Consider the following 17,808-nt stretch of genomic DNA (forward strand, 5'->3'; position numbering starts at 1 on the left):
GATAACACTGTTGCATTTACAGAAGGATTGAACCAAATGTCCTTCAGATTATTATTAGACAATTCTGTGCAGGTGTCCAGCATGCATGCATCACAATAACTGTTATGAGTAGATAGAATTCAGATTGTGTTTGTGAATTTGAACTCCTGATCCCCACATTTCTGGTCATCCTACAAACATAAGAAGAGCTTTACAAAATCAGAACAAATGCCCATCTATTTCTCAGAGTAGCCAGCCAGATGCCTGTGGGAGGCCTGCAAGCAGGACATGGGCACAACAGGGCTCTCCTACTCCTGTTGCCCAGCAACTGGCATTCAGATTTCAGCAGTGTACCACCTCTGATACTAGACGTAGTATCTCGGCATCGTGACTACATAGACATTGATCTGTCTAATCCCCTTTTCATAGAATCATAGAGTTGGAAGGTACCCCGAGGGTCATCTAGTCCAGCTCCCTGCAATGCAGGAATCTCAACACGTGGTCCCCCATCCAATTTGAAACCATACCGGACCCTGCTTAGCTTTGCACATGTGCCAGCAGTTTTACTGCTGCACCACTTATATCTACTGAAGTTGGCATCCATTACTACTACATCTTGTGGGTGGTGACTTCCATAGTTAAACTCAGTGCTATGTGAAGATGTACTTTGTTTTGTTTGTTCTGAATCTTCCAATAGTCAGCTTAACTGGATGAGCCTGGTTCTGCTATTATGAGAGAGGGAGGAAAGCTCTAATTTCCTTTCACCACTCTGCATAATTTTATGTCTCACTAGTACGTTACTCCTTACTTAAGTCTTTTATAAATGAAAAAGTCCCAGATGTTGCAAATATGTCCTCATCAAGGAATTGCTCCAGCCCCATTTAGGTCAGTGCTACTCAAAGGCAACACCATCACAGCCCAGGTTGGATGGTGCACTTCAGGGACCAAACATGATACCAGTGTTTGGCATATTGTGTGGGGGTTTGCTAGTCCACCATCTCAGATAGCTTGAGAAGCACTTATTCAAGTCACCCTGTTCCAGTTGTACAGTATCCTGTTTAAGGTACAGTGGTATCTCAGGTTACATATGTTACAGACTCTGCTAACCCAGAAATATTACTTCGGGTTAAGAACTTTGCTTCAGGATGAGAACAGAAATCGTGTTCCGGCGGCGCGGTGGCAGTGGGAGGCCCCCATTAGCTAAAGCAGTGTTTTTCAAGCTTTTTTGGACAAAGGCACACTTGTTTCATGAAAAAAATCACGAGGCACACCACCATTAGAAAATGTTAAAAAAATTAACTCTGTGCCTATATTGACTATATATAAAGTAATTCTTTTGAATAGGAATCAAATAAACACAAAGAAAGTATTTTATAATTACTTTATTATGAAATAGTAAGTAAACAGAAATATGAAAAATTATAAAATACTTTATTTTTAAATCTTTTGAATTTTTCAATTTTTCCCGCGGCACACCAGGCAAATTCTCGCGGCACACTAGTGTGCCGCGGAACAGTGGTTGAAAAACACTGAGCTAAAGTAGTGCTTCAGGTTAAGAACAGTTTCAGGTTAGGAACAGACCTGCAGAACGAATTAAGTTCTTAACCCGAGGTACCACTGTATAGAGACCAGTTCCTGTGATAAACAGAGTATAAGTTATATGCTGCAGTCAGCTTGTCCTATCATAGAGTTCGAAGGGACCATGAATGTCATCCAAACCAACCCCTGCAATGCAGGGATTTTTTACCCAATGTTAGGCTTGAACCCACAACCCTGAGATTAAGAGTCTCATGCTCAACCAACTGAGCTATCCCAATTTCATAGTCTATCTGTTGTTGTTTCAAGGTGAATAGACTGCCCCTCTGGAATCATCTCCATCCCTGGCAATGAAGTTTTCTTAGGAACCAAAGAAAGCATTCTTCTCAGTCCCATTCATACTCCTTGGGTAAGGCGGCTGCATGATAAGAGGAAAGGAAAGGGAGATTAGTGGGCTTCTCTGCACGTCAGCCTCTGTGTAATAGTCCCAATAAACATTTTTAGAGCAGGTAGTTTAGAGAGTAAGGTGCCACCCATCTTTTGAACCATTAGAAATTACATCCTATTTTTATACATTTTCGTAGAATCTCAGACAGTGAAGCAAAGCTATAAGTAGGGTTTCTTGAAAATTGCTTTTCCTTTCATGTTATCTTATACTACCACAACGGCATCAGAAAATCACTGCATGGTTCTCTTTTCAAAATGCATAATGACTGAAATAACATCTGGGGAGCACAGATAGATTTTGAAGAGAAGGAGATGAAAAAGTGACGATAGGAGGGCATTGCTGCCCAGCACAATGCCTTTCCATTTCAAGAACGCTAATTGAGCCACATGGTCTGGCAGTTTTCGAGAAAAACAGGAAAGTTGTCTTGTATTAGACTTTTGTACTAGATGGAAGAAATGGGGAGCAGGGAGAGAATAAAATAAAAGCACAAACTTAGATTGCTTAGCTTGACCTTTTATAAAGGATTGGACAGATTCCCAGTAATGAATACAACTATCCGTAGCTCTCTGCTGTGATAGCTAGTAGCCATTACCAGGTCTTATGGTAATGGTTCCATACATTAATTGTGTTTTTTGATGAATAATTACTCTCTCTTGTCTCTTGTTCTTCTGGGTTGCTTTGAGTCCTAATGTTAGGTGGCGGCGTAAATATATTCACTTTCTCCCCACCATGCCTCAACCTAAATATTAATATAGCTCAGGTGTCAGTCCTTAGGTCGGTAAAGTATTAGCTGGAATTGGACTCCACAGTCACTTATGGACACACTGTTAAGACCATATTCATGGAAGACAATCTTACTCGGCTACGAGTGATCGCTAAAGAAGAAGAGCAGGTGGGGGGGAGGAACCCAAAGATTTGTAGTATTTTTTTAAAGGACAAAAACCTCTAAATGAGCCCAGGGTGCTGCCCGTGTAGACAGTCTTGAGTTAGATGAATCAAAGGGCCTTACTCAGTATGGCAGCTGTCTATGTTCCTAATGTGTTCTGTGCATGTTCCATGATCATGGGATGCTGGCTGGCGGATGGAGCAGAAATGGGTTGCCAGGAAAGCTAAAAAAATGAGCACTCCATGCTACAATATCTTAGTTGTGATTTCATAAATATCAGCCCCCCTCACCCTAGTTACCTCCCCATCCCAATTTAGAAAGTCCCAAATATTTCGCCTCTCCTTATAAAGAAGAGGTGTCCCACTAATCAATTTGGCCTGCTCCTTTCTGCCATTTCTCCAACTATCCTTTTAAAAAACACACAAAACAACAACAGGGCAGCTGGACCTGTGCCCCCCCCCCCATGAATTAACTGGACAGTTTCCACTAACACTTTACAAGCTGAAATCACATTTGATTACCGATTCATATTCGTAAATGGTATCAAGGAAAGGAGTTTTCCCATCTGGATCCTGAAGAGTCCCGCGTTTCCATTACAGCACTTTGCCTTAGTGATAACTTTCGCTAGCAAAGCGTTAGATTTCCTGTTGTTGTTTTTTGTGTGTGTGTGCGCGCGCACGTTTCCTTTGACTTGATTGCCAAACTAGGAGGTTCCACGCATTTCCAAGCGCCCCCAGCCCCAGCGACTCTTTTTTAAAAATTATTATTTTACTGTTGGTCTCTTGGGATGTGCGGGTGGGAGTGGAGCAGCAACCTGTGCTTCGAGCCCAGGGTGGTGGCGCGGTTGGGGGTGGGGGTTTCGGTTTAGCCCACAGCGCCCAAGCGGCCCCCTGCCTTCGCCTTCCGAGGGAGGGCGCTTCTGTCTCTGGCGATGTTTCTTTGGCGTAGACGCCGCTCGTTTCCTCCTGAGCGCATTTCAGGAAGGCGCGCCGCGAGACGGCGGAAGGCTGGAGGGCGTCAGTCGAGCCCGGAGAGCCTCTGGTGGGCGTGCCTCGTCCAAGCGCACCGCTTCAGCCGCCCGCCCTCTCTCGCACACACGCCCAGGAGGCGGTGAAAGCCAGGCAGCCTAGTGCTGTGCCTGGCCGGGCAGAGGGACTCCGACGACCTCGCTGCTCGGCTACGGAGGTTTGGGACTCTGGCTGGGTGTGGAAGGGCGCAGGGAAGAACGTGGCCACCATGCCTGGCAGCGACACCGCCCTGGCGGTGGACAGGACCTACTCGGACCCGGAGAGGCACCGGCGCTTCAAGACCCGGGTAATCTTTCTGCCCCCTCGATTCCCTCCTCTTGCAGGGCTCCGTCGCCCGGCGCTGCTTTTCTCATCGGCACTTGCTCGACCTGAGCCAGCGCTGCAAAACCTCGTTGCTGTTTAGTTTGGTTCAGGATACCCGCCGGCGTCCCTCCCTGTCGCCCCTGCAGTCTTTGGGGTGGTTCAGGGCTTAAGCTCGCTCCAGGTTTCCCTCTGGGGACGCGCCTTTCGTCGCCTCTGGGTGTTGTCGGAGGCAGGTGTCGTGTCCCCAAAACAGGCTCCAGTTCAGCAGCGTGCCTTTGCGATGTGTCAAATGTCAGGTTTCAACTTGCCTTGCTGCCCAGAGGAGCAGTCGCTGGTGACTGGGCATCCGGCCCCCGCTTGCATTTGCGCCTCTGTTGTTTAGTAATAGTTATCCGGACTTGGGACATTGTGGGCGCCTGGGTTGGGATTGCTGCTAAAAATTAATAGGACGAGAGTCTCTGAAGGGCTTTCTCCCTTTCTCTGAAGACATTCCATGCCAGTGCAGGTATTTTGCAAAGGCAAAGACGCTCTGATTATTACAAGCTACAATTAACCACTCCCTAATTATTTGAATGTAGGTTAGCAGACGTTTGGAACCAAGTGTTTGGCACCCTGAACTCAGCCAGTATGTGGCTGTTTGATGTGTTGAAACAGGTGGGCAGTGCCCTTGGAACTCAGGGCAGTCAGAACAGTCAGGAACCAGGAGCTTGATATGCTGAACCAAATATGAAATGTTCTGGAAGGCCTACAAATCCCATCTTCGTAGACAGGATAACCCCCAAACTAATTGGTAGTTGTGGCAAGAATGAGCTTATACATATGTTTATCCAGTATTCACTTGCTTTGATATATGCTAATTGGCTTGCTTTGATGCTATGCTTATCTGTGGACCTTGGGGTGATGGGTTCTAGACCCAGAGAGGGGAGAAGCTTTGGAAAGCTGTCACCTATCCCAGGAGTGATGGGAGATTCTGGGCAAACTGACATATGCTGCTTTTTGCATAAAGGATGTATACGTTTGCTTGAGTGCAGACAAGTCATGACAACCTCTCATTGTTGCAGTGTCTGTCCCATATGTGTAAAGGCAGAGATGTTCTGCATGCCGTGTTGTAAAGTTTGCACTCTTAATTAATAAAGCACTAGAGCTGGCCATTCTGGCACTTTTACAGCCTTTTTTTGTATCCCTGCATCAAACTACTCACCTAGACCCTTCTTTGGGTCTGTGGTTCTGAGCACTCAACATTCGCTCTTTTGACCTTATGGCTAGCTACACATTAGTGGTTTAAAATGCATTGAGGTTGCAGTGTCTGCCTGTTGCATTTCCATGGTTCTGTACACACCAGACAGGGAGGGGCTGGGATGTTTTCACCTGATGCACATTGCCTTTTTGGTTTTCTCACTCATGCAACCCACCCAGCAACCCATTCATGGGGCTGTCATCTGTGCATATGCTGTCGTCTGTGCATGTGCAATGGCTGTCTCAAATTTACACACTTCCGTATAACTGCAGAGTGAATGTGGCTTATGCTTTCAAACTGAATGGAAGCTGGCTTAAGCGGTTGGGTGGGGAAAACATCAAATAGCAGTATTTCTCGAGGAACTCTAGATAGGGATTATAGCTAATGTCATGTGTACGCAGCTTCAAACACCAGTGGTGGGAGCACACAGGAGCCAGAGTAAATGGTAATGTGTGCACAGCTTAAAGCTGCCAGGACCTGCTCAGATGTGATCAGGGCAGAGAACTGTGGATGGAGGGTTACACCCATGAGAGTTTTTGTGTGATCTAAATTGTTGTTGTGCAGTTATTAGTCTCACCTGGGTGAAATCTGGGCTAATAGTATCTTAGATAATAATAGATCAGGGAAATGGCACAGGGGAAAGGGTTAACTCTCCCATTTTGGCCAGTGTTGATGATCTAATAAAAAGTAGAGCACGCTAGGGCTGGTTTCAAAGTAAAGTTGGAAGATCCCACTGACATCACAGGCAGTATCTGCCAGTGCCAAAGATTTTACTGCAGCCAGCTTCTGCTCAGCAATAATTGTGCTGTTTGGAGTGTGGGGCAGGAACCAGCAACTTTGGATAGCGGTATGATCCATTCTGTACAATTATTATTTCATAACTGGAGTGTCACATTGAAATTATTATAAGATCTGGGGTTTGGTTTTAGAAGAAAGATCTTCACAATACCTTCATTTTAAACCAAGTATATGTTGCTTTCTGTTTAAGTGGTAAAATGTGTTGACATTTGTACAAGGCCAAAATTGCGAAGATGGAGCTTGAATAAAGTTAAGTAAATGAGAAGACCACATGCAAAAATCTAAAGAGTGAAAAGCAAGTCAGGTGTTTATTATTGGAGTGTGTAAACAGGGGTGGCATATGGCATAGGTCTTCCCTCTCCCCAGGCACTTTAAGATTGCCCCATGCCTCTTATCCTGAATTCTGTCTAGGCAGAGGTGTTAAGTCATTCCTCCCAAGTTCTCAATACACAGTGCGTGGGAAGGTTTCTTTGCGACTTTCACAGCTCCACCTCCTTGTCATTGCCACCTTGCCTGCTTCATCCTCTAACCCCAAGTGATTTTCCTCTCTTTGTAACATTTGTGTTCCATTGGTTGGGTCCAGGGCCCTTTAAACAGGACTGTTGTCAACATCTTAACCCCACTGACTGCACCCACCTGCAACTGATGCCAGGAGCTGCCAGATATGACCACTGAAACAAAGTTTTGCTCTTGGTTTGGCCCTGTATAGGAACTATTCATTGGCACCTGTCTTAGAAGACACCCCTTCGGGGTGAAATAAAACCATTGGAGAGTTACAGCGCCTGCTGTGGCTGTACAGATTGATGCAGGAGAGTGCCTGGTTGGCTTGTTGAATGATGCTCTAACCTCAAAGCTCCCATTGAAGTAGGCTGACAGTGCTGGGTCAGTACTTTATGGACCAGGAGCTGCCCAGCTTAAGGCGGGTGTTAGCTGACCAGTGAGACATGATGATTACTCCTGCCAATTAAGGCAACCCATAGCACTTCTATCTTACAACAATCAGGCTGAGCTTATAAATCATAACTGCTGCCTCCCGTGTTGTTTTTACTGTGTTAACAGCACCAAAGTGAACTCTCTGGGGCACAAGCCAGGGCAGTGTGTGTGGAGGTCCTGGGCTGCCCAGACAAAACAGCTCACCTCTCAGCCTTGTTGATGTGGTCCAAAGGAAAGGAAAGCAATATATTTGGCACCAGCTTGGCTGCAGGAGCTGCCAGAAGGATGTGTACAAGACTCCATCCGCCATCAGGACTCCGCTCTGGATTTGTGTAGGGTTTGCTCCATTGGTTCTGAAAGGGTGTCGACTGCCACACTGATATGACAAGAGAGGATGCCAAGTGTGGCGGGGAGATTCTACAGTTCTTCACATATTGTTGTGAAGAGGGGTTTTCAACTCTGACAAATATAAAAGGTCAGAAAAGAGAAAGCCTTCTTTATGCTGATGAGATTAGTGTTTGGTTGTCTCAAATATAAATGAGATTACCCGGCAAAAGCAAGCTCAGACCTCTCATTGAGTTTGTGTACATGCTTAAGATACATCTGTAAGAGACTCGTTTATAATTATATTTTGGGAATGATTCATACTCTTTCATAGCTACATTTTTTAATACTTTCTGGAAGTCCCGTGATCATAGGCTAAAGTAGTTGTGTTCTGTGTAGTAAATCAAACACTGCCAGGAGTTCTTTCTCTTTGTTTTCCAATGTATTTCTTAGCAATTGAAAAATTGGCGTGGTGTGAGCAAATTTATATTCTGAAAGTGTGGCCCAGAGAAAAAAGTTTGAGAACCCCTTGTTTACTATTTAACCATATCTTCTTTCCATGACGTCCCATGAGGCAATGAGTATGGATTGTTCCTCGGGGTTTATTCCCAAAGCCTTTCTCATGAAAGAGCATTGCGGAGGTTTAGGACCAGTGTTTTCCTTCTCTTAGGTGGACTACCTTCCCAGGTCAACAAGCCCCATCTCCCCCTCATTTCCCTCAACAGCACACACAGAAACCATCTTCTTGACCATTGAACCCACTGTTGGCCTTCTCTGCTCAATATGCCAGAGCCTGTCTTCGCATGCAGGAGACTCACCTGACTTACCAAGGGTTTAAGACCCATTGGCTACCCTCACCTGGTTTAGCCAGCCAGTCAAATCAATTTCCCAGGGTGTGACTGCTGTCAGCTTTTAGGAGCCAGAAGTAAGAGCTGAGTGCATGGAGGGGACCAAATGTGGATGAACTACTTCAGAAGGAGGACGACATGTCCCCGACCAGAAATATCCCATACCCCTGTATGGGAACAATTGGACAAATATAGTAGTATTTCCAGTGCCATTTTTTCTAGAAAAAGAGGTGCTGGAGCTCACCATGAACACCTGAGTAACTACATGGTGGGGAGCGGTTATCCACTATGACTTCTCAATGTATGTGCATATAAAATGGCCAGGCTTTTTGCATATGATTGCATGCATTGCACATGCATTTTCTTACCCCAAAATGATATCTTAATATTAAAATGTCACATGGGCAGCTGTTCTTAGTTGGGAGATTGGATAAGTGTTGTATGCAGTGTTGATAAACCTAGATGACTGTTCTGTACCAAGTTTGCTTCCTAAATGACTACAGTAGTTCAAAGAATTGCCTACTTTGCACACATTTTAGCCAGTCAGCTATGAGTAAGTAAAGTAATATCAGTCTAGTAAAAAGCAAAGCAAGTGAGTCTTGATTATTTACATTATAATTTGGCCTTCCTGGTTTTGGCTCTGGAGATGAGAAGTCTGCTTCTCCTCTTCTAGGATGAGATGTTTAGTACTTTAAAAGAAACAAACTTCACAGCTTGAAGCAGTTGGATTATTTATCTGTGTAGGAAAGGAAGTAATCTTCCTGAACAGAATGTTAGGCTCTCTTTCTGCTCCTCTCGTCACATTAAGGGACATTACTAAACATTAAGGGACATTGCTAAACAGAGGGTGTGCTTCAGATTGTTTCTGCATAATTAAACATTTTAAAATAAATAAGGTCATGTGCTGTGGGTTTGATTGTTAGCACACTGTCATCATATTACAAATCTGTGCTTAACTCAAGTGCTATTTCTCTACAAGGCAGTACAGGAAACAGTTAACTTTTTGTTCACTTTATGGATTGAAATTTAGTATGACTACTGGCAGGGGGCGGAGTGGTAAGTGGTGGAGACCCAAAATATTTTTGTGTGTTTTGATAGATGATTCTTGGTGTCTCAAACTCATGAAGTCCATTGAACTGAAGACAGATTAAAAACCAGATGTTTGGGTGATAACGTCAACAACAGCCCATTCTTTTGAGTTGTCTCCTTTTTGAAAAAAAAATCCTGATCCATTTATTTATTTTTAAGATTTCTTACCCAATCTTTACTATAAGGTCCAAAGTGGGTCACAACAATATAATATAACCGTTACAATTATAAAACAATGAAAACGTACAGTATATGTTCTTTTTAAAAGCAGCTTTCCATCTGACCTCCTTGTTTACAGTCTCCTCCCTGAAAACTCTTTCTCTCCCCCCCCCCCACAGGTGGTATTTTGGGGGGAAACCGCTGTTCTAAATATAAGTATTGCTTTATGCATCTGATGCAGTGGACTGTGATCCATGACAGCTTATGCAATGACGGACATAGCATGGGTTGCCTGCGCCCGGGGTGGGGTGGGATGTGCCCCCCTGGTGGCCTGGGCCGTGGTCATTTCCTTCGCTGGTCAGCGTCTAATCAAGGAAGTCTGTCTTTGCAAACTAGCCCCAACCTGGAAACAGAGGTAAGGCAGAGAAATGCAAAGCCAGGAGCACTGTTGTGTCGCCCTCCTGTTCTTGTAGCAAGATACTCTAGGCAATGCACCTGGCTCTGGCTGTACTTTCCTGCCTTCCTCTTCCTCCCTTCTTGGTGGGCAACTGCAGCACCCTCCCCCTTCTTCTCTCTCTGCTGGCCCAGGGTCATTCCTTTGCCAGGCATGAGGAGGAGGCGCAACCCCAGCCTTGAAGGCTCAGCCAGGTGTGGTTTGCCTCCCTGCAGCTCCGGCCTCAATGAGGGAGCCTGTTATGGGGGTGCCTGGTTGCACCCCCTCATAAATTTGTGCCAGGGATCATGGCCCTCCCACCCCACCCCCACTACGCCACTGTATGCAATAATAAATTCGTTAGTCATTATTATTGTTATTTCTATTTGTTACTCTTTGTTAGAGAACTGAAGGAGTAACGGGTCCAAATTACACTGACATTCTTATCAAATTGAAATGCAGAGATACAGCTCTAAGATGCTTCTGTTTATATTCTGGCAGAGATTTGCTGCGATTTGTAAAGTATATGTCTTTCAGAGCTGATGGTAACATTCTAGAAGTAGAGTATGAGTTAATAGGGAACTGCTCTTCCTAGAGGATCATGTTTAAATAGTTGTGTGAGCAACTTGGGAGTCACTGAAGTTTTTACATATTTTAAATTACACCATATTACTCTGGAGGTTTTCCCTCTGAAACAGCCAGCCAGGTTCATTTTTCTTCTGAAAGCCACTTTGTTGAATCATTCAGGGCTTCAGAGCTCCAGGCTCCTATGAAGTTTCAGTAATGCCATTGCTTTTCATTATGCTTTATAACAAATATGACAAAATGATATTGATTCTAAGCCACATACTCCATCGGGCACATTTATGTTCCCTCCCATGTAAGGACTGTTTCAACCGCATACAGCAATCTGGACTAAAAACCTTGGGTCAGTGTATCATTTAAGTATCCTGGTTTTCTGTTTTGAATCTTTTCTTCACAGATACAGAGAACAGAAAACTGGTTTACTTAAAGCAGTCAGAAGCTCAGTGATGGGATTATCTGCTGTCAAATTCTGAATAATGCATCAGCCTCACTGGTCTGATTTACTGCTTCTTCTCCCAGATTTTCCAAAGTTGTTTATTCCAAATAAGTTTCAAACAAGAGGAAGCAGGAGCAGAGTGGGTGGAAAATTTGAAGATATTGGGAGAGAAATCTTCTGTTTTATTTTATATTTTGAAGGTTTCATTTTATATTTTGAACTGCCTTGGCCCAGTATACCTGAAGGAGCTTCTCCACCCCTATTGTTCAACCCAGACACTGAGCTCGAGGGCCTTCTGGCAGTTCTCTCACTGCGAGAAGTGAGGTTACAGGGAACCAGGCAGAGGGCCTTCTCGGTGGTGGTGCCCGCCCTGTGGAATGCCCTCCCATCAGATTTCAAGGAAATAAACAACTATCTGACTTTTAGAATACATCTGAAGACTTCCCTGTTTAGGGAAGTTTTTAATGTTTGATGTTTTATTATGTTTTTAATATCCTGCTGGAAGCTGACCAAAGTGGCTACAGAAACCCAGCCAGATGAGTGGGTATAAATTATTATTATTATTATTGAGGTAAATGGGAATTTTGTGAAAAACCAAAATATTCATTGTAATTATATTCTTATCAAACCTAACTCAGTTTACCATGTACTCAGGATATGCAATGCCATCAGCATAAACCTGGGAGTAAGGCCTATTGAAAACAGGGTGACTTATTTCTGAATAAAACACGTGACCTTCCAGTAAAATATGTGACCTTCCAGATGATGTTTAATTACAGCTCCAACCATCTCTGGACATAGTGGCTGCGACTGATGGGAGTTGCAAGTTAATAACATCTTGAGGGTGAAAGCTTCCTCGTCCCTGGCCTAAAGCTTGTGGACAGCCCTACCTCTCTAAAGCATTTTAGTAGCTGTTTGACTTGGCTAGTGAGATGTTTGTTACGTGACTGAGTGACCGACTGGGATTGAAGGCAGCATTATATTGAAACCTGTGCATGCCTTCCTTTTTCTTAACATTTCTGTTGAGAAACCATGGATCGTGCTTCTGGAAAACTTTGAAGGACATGTAATTGTCCTTCTGTCAGTTTGGCATTTCCCTGGTGGGACACAGACAACTAAGGAGTTCCAGTTTGCTCACTTGTCGTTGCTGCTGTCTCTGTGCAAAATGTTCAGATGCAATGCCAGCTGGCACCATGTCTCTGCACTCCAGAGGCTGTCAGTTTCACTTCTTGGAGTTAGACTTTGATTTGTTACTCAATACTACAGTTTAGGTCAGAAGTCCCCCTGGCATTGTGGGATGGCCAGTTACAGTTTGTTGGCCCAATTAAACCAATAGGACCATTTTCTGAGCTTGCTTTTCACACGGAAAATCAGTTGCCTGAGGCAGCTGCCTCATTCTGTCTAATGGTAGGGCTAGTCTGGGTAGGGTAATTCTTTGCTTGGAACCTAAACACTTTGGGAAGAGGGTTCCATAGGCATGCCAGCCCAGTGGTGAAGACATTTTTAGTTATTTATCAGGTCATCTCGGGGGGGGGGTGTCATCCAAAGCATATGAGCTGGCTTGTACACGAGGAAGAAATCTTCAGATACACTAGTCCCAAGCTATTTAGGACTATATAGACAAAGTCCAACAGTTTGAATTGCACTTGGTAACACTCCAGAAGTTGATGTAGATTTTGCAGGCTAGGTTAATGAGTCCATTGTGAGATAATGCAATCAGAAGTCTTGCTGTTACATTTTTGGCCCAACTGAAGTTTATGAGTGGTTATCAAAGGCAGGCCCGCATAAAACACATTAGAGTAATCTTTATGTGACCAAAGCATGGATATCTCCTATGGGAGGGTCATTCCTGTTCAAGAACTACTGCAGCTGATGTATCATTTGCAGCTGATAAGAGGTGCTTCAAGTAGACATGGATGCTACTTGGACTCCAAAGGCAAGAACATCCTGGGCTACAGCCCTGACATTTTAAGCAAAATGTGACTCTATCCAGCATAGTCAGAGAACCAGCTCTTGCATAGATTAAGTTCTCCCCACCTGTACAATACCCCTATCTTGTCACTCTTTCCATAATCCTGACACATATTTGTTTGACTCAGTTAAAAAGTAGAAATAGAGTTGGATTATCATCACGTTGGCCCCTGGACAACTCAGGCAGTGGTTCAATTCATGTAGATATTAAATAGCCTGGGGAGTAAATAGTTGGAATGCAACTTTATTCTCACTATTTATTTTAGACTGCAGTGAGCTAGAACATCAGCTGACAAGCCAACCCATACATTGGCTGAAGCAAACATGCCAAGACGTGCTCTGTTTGTTTCTTCTTGCAGTTCAAATTTGGACCATTGGAGCTCACCTATACATTTCTAAGTGATTTAGGACAGTGCTCCCTTCTCTTCGGTGTTTTATTGAGAATTAGTCACCATGTTTAAAGGGAACTTCATACCGAGGTATGATATCCTAGATTTAAACAACTATTGGTTGCTTACCTAGTCAATCTCACAGAAAGAAGAATCCAGAATATTCCTGAATAATTTGTTTGCTTCAGATTTACCTAACATTTCCATACACTCTAATTAGTTCTGCAGAAGTTTGAATTTAATTATTATTTTTCCTCCTCTTCTTTTTAATGCGTTGGGCTTTTGCTTCTGATGTGGAATTGCTTCATATGCATTTATTACCCTTAACTTTTTCTAATTACTTTGTGCTTTTGCCTTCAACAATTAAGGCATTTTTAAACTGCTCCCATGTTTGTAATGTAGTTGAGAGTCAAAGGCTTAATTTTCTGAAAATCTGCTCTCCTACTGACCTTCCCATAACCTCTAACAACCAGTTGTCATAACCACTAGTATGAATGCGCAGCTTGCTTTCTGCTCTTCAATAAATATGGGAAAGATAATTTCAAAGTCACAATATAAGCTACACTTATCATTGTGCAACACATTTTGTTTGGCCTCTAGTTTTGTAATTAAAGTTAGAAACAACCTTTCTGGCTGACAAGACTAATCAAACCACACATTAAAGTCTGTCCTTCGTAGTCTTCCTCAGATTGATTCAGTTCCTTCCTGATGCTGAAATTCTGTGACTTGGCACATTGGATTTTACGCAGAAAACAAACAAGGCTACTTTTTTTAAAAAAAACACTTGCAAAGTACCGTATATGCTAAAAAACAATAATCCTTATGCAATCATTTTGCAAAATTACAGAAGAACAAATGGTATCTTTGAGAACTTGTGTACTCTGTGCCCTGTTGAACAAGAGCACAATCTGTGATGCCTAACGCAAATAACCTAGTTCTATTCTAGGAAGCGTCTGAAAGGAAGAACGGCAGTCTCAACATGAGTATCATTTGACCAGCCTGTGTAGCAGTATCCTATCTGAATCTAGAGCAGTGCTTGATTTCCAGGTATAGTAGTCCTGGGGCTCAAGCCTACCTGTGAGTTACAGCTTTTGCCAAACACAAAGATATAACAAAAAAAATTCCTTCCAGTAGCACCTTAAAGACCAACTAAGTCAGTTCTAGGTATGAGCTTTCGTGTGCATGCACACTTCTTCGATATAAGTTGGTTTTGAAGAATTCTTTACCAAGGTTGTTGCAACTGCTTGAAATGTATTTTCATTCTGCAGCATTCCAAAGCAGACTTGCACTTGATAAAGAGTTCTTTGAATCATTGTGGGAATCATACCAATTTTATTCAGCTATCTATGTTTGCCAGCATTTCTGCTACTGTAATGAATCCTGTGGTTTTGACCCTTAGCATTTGCCCTATAAAGCCCTGCTTCTTAACCATCATGGTCTGGCAACAGGCTGTGTGCTTTCTTTGTGGTAAGGAAAAGCATTCTGCGCATGTTTAGAGACACTGTTTTTTCTGTTATTATTTCACAAGCTGCAGGACTTGGCCATATTGTTGTTGTTGTTGTTGTTGTTTAGTCGTTTAGTCGTTTCCAACTCTTAGTGACCCCATGGACCAGAGCACGCCACGCACTCCTGTCTTCCACTGCCTCCCGCAGTTTGGTCAAACTCATGTTGGTAGCTTCAAGAACACTTGACCAACCATCTCGTCCTCTGTCGTCCCCTTCTCCTTGTGCCCGCCATCTTTCCCAACATCAAGATCTTTTCCAGGGAGTCTTCTCTTCTCATGAGGTGGCCAAAGTATTGGAGCCTCAACTTCATGATCTGTCCTTCCAGTGAGCACTCAGGGCTGGTTTCCTTAAGAATGGATAGGTTTGATCTTCTTGCAGTCCATGGGCCATATTACTGGAAATCATATTCCCAAAAAGCAAATCCTCATCTAGTGAGTACTGCTTTTGGAAAGAAGAGAGGTACAACAGGTTTTGTGTACAAGTTGGTCTGTGTTTTATTATGGATGGACTGCTTCTGGATTTTTGTTTTTCTTAGTCAGCGAGTATAGGGTGCAACTAGCTTGCCATTTTTCAGATACATTTCATGCATGCAAGCTTTCCATAGGAATTTGGCTGGCCACATAGAGAACAGGATGCTGGACTGTATGGGCCCTTGGCCTGATCCAGAAGGGCACATCTTGTGTTCTTATCTGCTTCCTTTCATATTTCTGTTCTACTCCCACCTCTGTGCCTTCTGCCATGCTGCTCTCTATGTTTGGAACACCCTCTATTTCATAGTTACTGTGCTCTTTTTTCTGAGCCATCCTACTATCCTCACATCCCACATCCTTACTTAGTACACTGCTACTGCTGCCTAGTTCTCTATTAACACATACTTGCCCTTTTATCCAGTCTTCCAGCAATCCTGGAAGAGGACCCATTCCTGCATATATGAGCTCTCTGACCTGACTCTTGCCCTAAACATGAAGACAGAGCTGTTACTTGCAAGTAGGAAGGAGGTTTTTATTCAGGCAAGTGACAATGCAGGCTAGGCAGATAGGGCCAACCTAGGCAAGGTGAGGCAACCGCCTCAGATGGGCAGCAAATCCCAAAGTAGATCATCATTGCTCCTTTGTTCCTGATGTAGCTCTTCACTCATTCCCTTCTTCCCTGGCAGAGGAGGCGCCATTTTGGGATTTTGCCTCAGGTAACAAAATGTCTTTGGCCAGTCCTGTGAACAGTAGACATAGTGCTTAAGACTCACAGTGCAGGAGTTCCGGAGCACAGAAAGAGGTTCATAACCAGATGGAAGCAAAGAGCATCTCCTACAGAGTTTCCCTATCAAGATTGCAAGCACCTGCTCCAGTCTGTAAAGGCAGTGCCTGGTTCTAGGTGACAAGGCTGGACCCTCCTGTCCAGGTTGTTGTTCAGTCAGAAGAAGAAGAGTTTGGATTTGAAATCCCACTTTATCACTACCTGCAGGAGTCTCAAAGTGGCTAACATTCTCCTTTCCCTTCCTCCCCCACAACAAACACTCTGTGAGGTGAGTGGGGCTGAGGGACTTCAGAGAAGTGTGACTAGCCCAAGGTCACCCAGCAGCTGCATGTGGAGGAGCAGAGACGCGGACCTGGTTCACCAGATTACGAGTCTACCCCTCTTAACCACTACACCACACTGGCTTTCCACACAGTCCACTGCACCACACAGTCTCAGCTTCCTGCCTCAGCTGATCAGAGCCCTCCCCTGAAGCTCTCTGCCTTGCAGAAAAGTTGGAGGGGAGAACCAGCATCCCTTGTCCTGCTTCCAAAGCTACTAACGTGGGAAATGGCCCCTTCTTGAACCCAGGTTCCCACAATTCAACCCCCTCTTCTGTTTCTTCTTCCTCCTCCTGTGTCAGTCTGCCAATCGAAGCCTGAGCCTGACAATGCTCATGACACTCTCCACATGTATAGTTGTACGTGCAGGTTACTGATGAATGCCAAACAGATGTTTGTTGGTGTGTGCCAGTGTGTGTGCCAGTGGTGGTTGGCAGGGCTACTTCACTTGTCCCCCAGACTGCCTCCATGCATTCATTCGGTGTGTGGCCATGTGTATACCCCTCCTGCCTTGTGCCTCTGAAATAGATTATAAAATCTCTAGGCTGAGAGCTGAATTAGTTTCTACATTCCATGTAGCTTCTTGCATGCTTAGTCACAAAATGAAAGTTAAGTTGCTGTGACAAGTGTCTTCTTCAAAGGCCTCTCTTAAGGTAGGCAGAGGTTATGAGACAAGGACAGTGCTGTATTTCTAAATATATACTATTCTGGAGTATTTGCAAATCAAATATTGAACAAACGCTGTGACAACCTGAAAGTAACACGTGAGCTGAAGGGTGGTGGTCTGAGGAAATAGCAGGTCCCTTGCCTGCTGCAGGACTGGGAACCTCAGGCCTTGGGAATGAATGTAATCCTCCCCGCACCGGCTCTGCAGTCTCCTTGAATGCTTTTACTGGGGTGGAGTGTGTTCTTAAACTATAGTAACAACTCTTGCTTGCCTGCTTAAAAGATGGAGAAATGTGTGCATATCTAGAAACTGCAGACATTTCCTTATTGGAATGTAGCCTACTGTATGAAGTGGCTCCTCCCAGTTTTGCTAGTCCTCCTAAAAAGAAAGTTATAGGACAAAATGTGCAGGTACTTTCTAAGCAATTCGCCCCCAAAATTTGAAACATAGTGTTATGTACTGAGTTGAATAGGATCCAAAATGCAGCAGTCTGATTGGTCCTAGAACAATAGGATCCAAAATGCAGCAGTCTGATTGGTCCTAGAACAATAGGATTCAGAATGCAGCAGTCTGATTGGTCCTAGAACAATGCAGCAGTATGATTGGTTGGCAGGAACCACCCAATCATGCTCCAGATATAAGTGAATCCACAACCTGATTGGCTTACAGTAGAATTCCAG

At 44.0% G+C, this 17,808-nt stretch overlaps 1 protein-coding gene across 3 annotated transcripts in view; it reads left to right on the forward strand.

Annotated features, from left to right (window-relative positions):
• Positions 1–17,808, forward strand: part of TMCC3 (transmembrane and coiled-coil domain family 3) — a 91,852-nt gene that overhangs the window by 43,141 nt on the left and 30,903 nt on the right. The window contains exon 1 of one of the 3 annotated variants that reach the window (XM_083698693.1): positions 3,948–4,163. The exons of the other annotated variants lie outside the window; for them this stretch is intronic. Within the exon in view, the coding sequence (XP_083554819.1) occupies positions 4,086–4,163 (78 nt within the window). The 5' untranslated portion in view covers positions 3,948–4,085. Of the gene's footprint in view, positions 1–3,947; positions 4,164–17,808 lie in introns of those variants that run through there. 3 annotated transcript variants of the gene reach the window in all.

The sequence above is a fragment of the Podarcis gaigeae genome, assembly GCF_964106915.1.
Source record: "Podarcis gaigeae genome assembly, chromosome: 10".
Taxonomy (NCBI): Eukaryota; Metazoa; Chordata; class Lepidosauria; order Squamata; family Lacertidae; genus Podarcis; species Podarcis gaigeae.